Source organism: Gloeophyllum trabeum, assembly GCF_000344685.1.
Source record: "Gloeophyllum trabeum ATCC 11539 unplaced genomic scaffold GLOTRscaffold_00066, whole genome shotgun sequence".
NCBI lineage: Eukaryota > Fungi > Basidiomycota > Agaricomycetes > Gloeophyllales > Gloeophyllaceae > Gloeophyllum > Gloeophyllum trabeum.
Genome location: NW_006920475.1, coordinates 1 through 7,536, shown reverse-complemented (window position 1 = coordinate 7,536; position 7,536 = coordinate 1). Strand labels below are relative to the sequence as shown.

Genomic DNA, 7,536 nt, shown 5'->3' with positions numbered 1-7,536 from the left:
CTACACCTCCGAAGCAAACCAATGTGGGCACCACATTGAAGCTTCATCCGAAACAGGTGACACCGCCACATAGTCGCCACACCGGTGCATTGTGGCAACAACGTTAGTTCTGGACTGCCACCACACTGGCACTAGGATATGTGGATGCTACGTGCACCCCAACATCTCTTAATATGTTGGAATCACATACGTAGGTACATGCGAGTTACGTAGTCATTAACCATGTAAATAGGTTTTGTGCAGCTGTGGGATAGCCCAGCCATACATCACAGATACATGGCTGTAGCTCCGGTTCATCCAGGCCTCGTAAAGCTCAGGTGTGATACAAATGTGATTTTCTTCTGCTGTAGATATAGTACTATACATGGGACACAACTCAAAAGAATGGTGAAATAAAACAGTGGAATGTTACAATTCCGTCACCCCGCCCTTCGAAAGATACTCGTCAACCTCTTCCTGATAGCCCTCCTGTTCATCCTGCTCAGTTTGGTCCTCCTTCTGCCTGCCGTACGTGTCACGGTCGGTATCGAGAATATGTGTCATAGCCCTGCAAGTCAAACGCGATCAGAGCCACATCGAGAACAGTCACAAGAAGTGGCTCACTTGTTCAGCTTGTGTTGAGCTTTCTTACCGTCGCCTTCCCCCAGTGTTTTGGCCTTGTCTCTCATTGAAGCGAGAGTGCGGTCGACGTGGCTCCAGTAATTGTGTTCGTCCTCCTTCCCCTTCGTAGCATACACCTTTCTCTGTCATGTAGAGCTATAAGAATAAAGCTTTGATTCTGTAGCACAGATCCGAGACGTACCATAAGAGCCACCCGTGCGCATACCGCAGGAGTTATGGCGCACTGGCCGTCCACAATAGTCTTGGTCAACGTATATATATCGGGGCAGTCTCCCTTATCCTCGTGCTGAAGGCTGCCACGGATCTGGAGGGAAGAGGCAAGGAACATGCCCAGATCAGAAGCGGCACACATTACGAGCAGAGATCACCCACCAGCTTCTTCCACTTGGAGCGTGTTTGAGTCTGGCTTGTCTGAATTGCATTGCGGACTTTCGTGCTGTCTGCAACATTGCGGTCGTAATTCGCCGGCAAGTCGTTTGCACAGTACTTCTTGAGGAGGTTCTGGCATGCCACATTCAAGAGAATCAACAATGAGACATCGAGAGACCGCCTGTCTAATCGGCTTACCTCTGTGGCAGAACATGGCACCGAACCCTTGTAGTGAGACAGTCGACTTGAGAGCAATGTCGCTGTCGCATGTTTCTCAATGTTTTTCTGTTGAGAGCATGTGGCCACTCAATGTCAGACATAATCGTCACATTTATTGTATTCTTACCTTGAAATCATCCGTGATTTCATACTTGGGTTGTGCCTTCACAATTTCGTTGACCTTCTCAGTTAATGCTTGAAGCTTAAGCATGATCAGCGCGTCCCGCTCACTCGGGGGTCGCTGTATTCCAACTGCGCTCAGAACCATCCAATGAAAACAGGGTAGTGCTCACCGTGGCCCATGTCTGGCAGAATGAGACTCCTTCAGCGGATAGTTTCATTCGCTTTCCCTCCTTCTTGACGAAGTCCGCTACCCTGGCAGAGCTACCATTGTCACGGTTGTGGCTAGCCTGCAAAGCCACAATATGTGACTCGAGCGAGCCAGCTTGAACTATATCGGTAGCAGGCATTCCCGAAGGTGTCATGCTGCCAGAGGTGACACCCTCGCTACCACCATCCTCAGTGCCACTCATGCCATCGTCAGTGGTTAACCGAGCGCGTTTCAGGACGCGCTGTGGCAGGGGACTAACGTTTGGGGAGTCAGCTTCCATGAAAGCATTAATCTCATCGTCTACGTCGGAAGGTGCGGGAGTGCTGTTTGCAGCCATGTCGTATCTGGAGAGGCGACCACGATGGGAAGAGGAAAGACGCGTCGCAAGTACGCACTCGCAGCGCGTGCTTTATTTGCCACCTGTGGTGGCACTGCCAATGTGGCCACAAAGGAATACCACTTACCGAACAGCGCATTCATCTAATACCAGCACTTACAGCTTGCAAAGCATGCCTCCAGCATTACCTTTACCAGAATGTGAGCGCAGTTGCCCGTGTGGCTTACAGAATAGTATTTTAATACCTTACTATCCCAAGGTTTCGAGGAGTCTGAAGAAAAGAAAGCTCACAAAATTGAGAAGCGGTTTCGGTGCAAAATATGTGCACCACTTCTGCCAGAGAATCGTCAGTGGGTTACTCGAGAGGGTGCCCGCAAGCACTTGAAGTCGGATACCCATCGAGCCTCATTGGAAGCATCAGATCTCCGGCGTGCACAACAGGCTGAGCTTGACAAAGCACGTACCGAGGGAGAGAGTGCATTACAGGCTGAGCGCGACAATGAGCACCAAGCCAATCTCAGGATACCAGCGATGCGTATTCACAGCACTCAGAGGGCAATTCGTGAGCAGACTGCTGCTGAGCAGGAGATGTGGGTCGATTATGAAGCAAACGGTGCTGACTTTTCATGTGGCATCGACCCAGCACATGAGGAGCGGCATATGCTTAATGAAGCGCTGGACAAAATTTCGATGGGGCTACGCAATCTCAACGCACAGGACCTGATGGATGGTCAAGATCAGTGGGATCTACAGGAGGATGAAGACGACATACTGGCTGACATACTGCAGAACACTGGTTCGTGCTCTACACCTCAAAGCAATATCAATTCTAAACACATCGTACCTTTATACAGTCGACGAGGAAGCCTTGACCATCGATGAGATCCACCAGCGGGAGTTTGCTATCCCTCCGCCGCGGAAGGACGGCGCATGGTACCCATATGCTAATAAGACTGTAAGACTTCTGCTCGCATCGTGAGGTTAAGACATCAGCTTACCAAGTATACTGCAGATGTTTTTACTGGATATGTTGGACAATCTCCCGCGACTTAAAGTGTCCAGCTCGCTTATGCGAGTATTTATCTGGGTCTTGAAGCATGCCGGAGCTCGAGATGTCCCATCATTTGATTATCTGCGAAAGGTTCAAGCAAGCCTCCGGAAGCGCTGTGGTGTACCTACACAACAGTACAAAAGCGCAAAGAGTAACATATTCTTTTACAACGACCCGACGGACTACATTGCAAAGGTCAGTGTCAGACTGCTGAAGCCATGAGACGGGAACTCACCCAGCACTATTAGGACTGGGCAAATCCATCGGTCCGGAAAGAAATCAGAACATATCCAGTAATCCCAGACGGTCCCATATCTGAGTGGTGGCATGCCGAGAAGCTCCATAAGGAGATGGACCTCGACATACTCTCACCGATGTATGATGCTGGAGGGGGGCGGCATTACTATGTGAATGAAATAGCTAGAATGAAGAACGGTGAATATATTATTCCGATTCGCTGGCTCGAGAGGGAAAGGGATCGGGCTATCGTAGCAGATTCCTATCGCCTGATTCCCCTGAATGATGGGGTGAGTGTTTTGCAATGTCACGAATCAAGTAGACAACTTACCAGTGCAGGCCGACACATATACCGTCGATGATACTGCCCCTGTGCTAATTGAAGCCACAATGCTGGAAGTGACTTACCCCGAGCTGAAAACCTTTGGAGCCATTCCAAAGTGCGCCAGTGAGTGCGGTAGTTATTGATGTCTTGGAGGTAGCACTAACCACTTGATTATGAAACTATGGGTTTGGCAGGCTCACCTTCATTGAGAGAGATGCCAAACCGTTTACGAGAGCTTGCTTGCGGTGATCCGCTTTACTCAAGTTTTGTGGACTACTGGTCCGACGACGTGTCGGGAAATCGCTCCAAATCATACAATAAACACATAAATGCTTGCATAACGCACCGAAATCTGCCACGGCATCTCCTACAGCAGGAGATACATGTACATTTTGTGTCTACTTCGCAGCATGCGTCCCCCCCGGAGCAATTCCAGGCGTTTAAGGATGTTGTTGAGTATGTGCTGTGCCTGTACACTGAATTAGTGGCTAAAATCTGGGTTAATCGTCAGATCAACACACAAGCAGCCTGTTAGATCATATGACGCACTTACTGGTGAAGCAGTGAGGTTCCGACTATTCACTAATACGGGCCCAGGTGATAATCCGCTGCAAAGCGAGATTTGCGGTCATATCGGCGTAAAGGGAAACTATTACTGCCGCAAGTGCAACGTTGGGGGAACGGGGATTGAGAAGGAAAGTGAGGACGGATACAAGGCTTTATTTAAGGTGGGCAAACCTGTCACATACACTACTACTGGCAGCAACACCGATCAATACTACAATTGCAGCCTGGAGAACCACGGTCAGCGGCAGCAACATTAAGGGAGGTGGACAAGCAGCTTCTCGCTGCCTGCACCGGAAATGCAGCAAGTGTGGATAGACTGCAGACCTCGACGGGTGTGAAGGACATGTACACACAGTACTGGATTGAGGACCTGATTGAGCGGGCCCGCAAAATGAAAGCCGATGGCAAAAAGCCTCAAGAGATCCGACGTACACTTGAGGAGTGGGTCGCAAGCCACCGAGATTCAATCATCAACCCATATCTCACCATCCGCGGATTTGACCCAAGCAAAGATACCCCTGTCGAAATCCTCCACACCATCCTGCTCGGAACGGTGAAATATATCTGGTATATGTCCCACTCAACCTGGAATGACTCACAGAAGAAGTTATATGCTGTCCGGCTCCAAGCAACAAACCCTTTGGGCCTTAACTTACATGCGATATGGGCGGACTACATAATGCAGTTCGCCAACTCCTTGATTGGCCGCCAGCTCAAAACCGTTGCGCAAACAAGCTGCTTTCATGTCCATGACTTGGTTGGACCCTTGCAATTCTCGTTGTGGAAAGCCTCGGGTGAACTGAACGCACTGCTGTGGTTCCCCGAGATTGACTGCATGGAGCAGTACCTGGTATGAACAATCAGTACAGCTGAGCGTTCCGAGACTCACTCACGATGTCTTTTTGCTTCATCAGCATGATCTGGATGTTGCCATAGGCAACGTACTCGACCTTTTTAGCATGATTGACGCGAAGAAGATAGTTAGTAAAGCAAAACTTCACCTTCTACCTCACCTAGCCGAGGATATTCGCCGACTTGGACCGATTCTCGGCGCATTGGTGGAAATGTTTGAATCCTATAATGCTGTATTCCGAAACAGTTCCATTTACTCCAACCATCTTGCACCAAGTCGTGATATTGCAATTGATCTCGGTGGTCTCGAGAGCTTCAAGCACCGCATACTTGGCGGATACTGGCGCTCACCTGAGGACAATGAAGTATGGGAATGTGCTGGGCCCGAAGTACGGGATTTCCTGAAGCAAAACCCGATCCTACAGCGTCAGATAGGGTGGACGGAGGAGGATAAACTGACTCCGGGTATGATATACTACTGGCAGACGAAACCACGAGGGAGGAACTCACTCAGACTGACAGGTACAGTGCGCATCGCACCATTTGTGAGACATACGCGTCAACGCCCGACTGTTAGCTGGGATAAGACCTACGCTTCGCGTGCCGTGAACCATGCAAGCTTTGCTGGTTTGGGCCGAACTTGGAATCCCTGCTTGTACGCCGTCTCACGTACCTCAGAGCGGTGCCCTGCTGGAGCATGGATATTTGGGCACTCACCTGTTACTGTAAGTGCATACTTGTGACTTGGATAGCCTAATAAATCTTTTGATACATGGCCCCTAGAATTCCCTCGTTATAGGGAAGATCATCGAGATACTCACAGATGCGGAGTCTCGTACGTCGATTGTAGTACTTGACCAATTCACGGTTGGCTCGTCTCGTCACCCAATCTTTGGAATGCCTACCTTGACTCGGAGGATGGGCGAGATAACCTATATCTGCGTCAGGCCTGATGTAGGTTATGTTACACTCACTACGACGTATATTCACTGTTTTATGGCAGGAAATTGACTTTGCGGTCAATGTGCAACACGACTGTCACACGGCAGGGTGCACAGCCAGTGCACTATGCCCTCGCAAGCAGGAGCGCCTTGAATGTGGTATATTTGATGCTGCCATCGCGCATGAAGATGACGAAAATTACATTATAAACACTCACGCATTCCACAATGCACATCTAATTCGGCGTGCCCTTCCTCGACACCTGACAGCGCCGATACCTGCAGTCTCGGATCGGGAAAAGAAACATGCGGAATTGGCACAGTCGCTACATTCCACGCAGACTGCAAGGCGGGAAAGCCAGCGGAGAGCACGAGAAGTCAAGAAAACAGAGGCAAAGCTTGCGAAGGCTGCAGCAAGCGGTCCAACTGCGGTAACCAAAGATGTGCAGTTGGCTGAGACCGGTGGAAGCGACGGTGAAGGTGTCGATGAGGACAAGGATGACCCTGAAGATGTCAGCAAAGATGAAGGAGAACCTGAAGGTGTCAGCGAGAACGATGGCCCTGATGAGGACAATGAAGGTTGGGATTGCAACAATGGCGTGGCAGGGGGAGGAGGGTATACGAGTCGAAAAAGACGTAGGCTCAGTTAGCAGAGCACGGATGTATACTGTAAATGCAGATGTGACCATACACCACCATCAATACCTTACTCGACTATTGCACTCAAGTTCTATCGGTAACGTCGAGCCCAGCTGGGCTGACAATATGGGCTCACCACCTAGCGACTACATCGGGAAGATATAGAGTCAAGATCAGATCATGATCTTGTTATCAGGGAGTCAGAGACATCGCAGGCAGAAGGATGCATTATCAATAGTATCTACGCGACACGATTAGATCAACGTTTGCCGGAGTTGTGGGTGCCGCCGGCATGCCACGACGACTCGAGGTCATTGTGGCCCATGAAATGAACCTGATGTCCAAATCTGGACATGACATGTTCCCAAGTTGGCGGTGTAGCTACTTTAAAATCGGGAAACAAATTGTAGATATTCTTTTGTATAGCGAAGAATCTATTCTTCCCGTCCAATTTTGCGATTTTGGCCTTGAAGGTAGAAAACCGGTCAATTATGAGGGCTATTTAGCACAGAAACACACACACGAAGTACAAATCGGAAAAAAGGACGGGAAGGATGTCATTTTTCGTTCATAAAAGAATATTATATGATTTTTCTGGGAATTGTGGTGCTGTGTGGAATCCACAGTTTGCACCACAACGACGTGCAGCCCAATGAGCCTGCTCGGCAAGTGCCGAGACGCGTTGAACGAGCGCGTCGCGACGCGTCGGGACGTGTTTTTACGGTGACGCATCACTTCTGGCTGGTCTCGCAGCTATTCTGGGCTGCTTGATTGATCTGCTGGGCTTCCTCGTCATGGATAGGCCCTGGATAGGGCGTTCTCGAGGACAGAAGACTCAATTCCGGAAGATAGGATCTGCAAAGATTACTGCACTATTGGAGGCTGTCAAGAGATTCTCTGAAGTCTACCCTTTTAATTCTTTACCAGCCAGCTGCTGTAATGCCTGAGGACTCTGAAGAATACTGCTTTATTACTAATATAGAGCACTATATAGACTATAATAGTGCTTCTTATTGTAGATATTATCCATATAGCCCTGTATCTGAG

General features: G+C 49.4%; 2 protein-coding genes across 2 annotated transcripts; one reads left to right on the top strand and one right to left on the bottom strand.

Annotated features, from left to right (window-relative positions):
- Positions 1–408: 408 nt before the first annotated feature.
- On the bottom strand, positions 409–1,877 carry GLOTRDRAFT_134256 (uncharacterized protein; the record flags this gene model as incomplete). Its single annotated transcript, XM_007873254.1, has 7 exons — positions 409–547; positions 604–743; positions 803–925; positions 994–1,122; positions 1,189–1,275; positions 1,337–1,450; positions 1,503–1,877. 7 exons carry the CDS (start codon positions 1,875–1,877, stop codon positions 409–411), a joined length of 1,107 nt encoding a protein of 368 aa, XP_007871445.1.
- A 1,012-nt stretch (positions 1,878–2,889) lies between these two features.
- On the top strand, positions 2,890–6,500 carry GLOTRDRAFT_51035 (uncharacterized protein; the record flags this gene model as incomplete). The annotated part of the gene is made up of 10 exons (XM_007873253.1): positions 2,890–3,123; positions 3,177–3,461; positions 3,505–3,625; positions 3,685–3,946; positions 4,002–4,218; positions 4,281–4,907; positions 4,972–5,374; positions 5,432–5,634; positions 5,693–5,863; positions 5,913–6,500. The coding sequence occupies 10 exons, from the start codon at positions 2,890–2,892 to the stop codon at positions 6,498–6,500; spliced, it is 3,111 nt and encodes a 1,036-aa protein (XP_007871444.1).
- Positions 6,501–7,536: the final 1,036 nt, after the last annotated feature.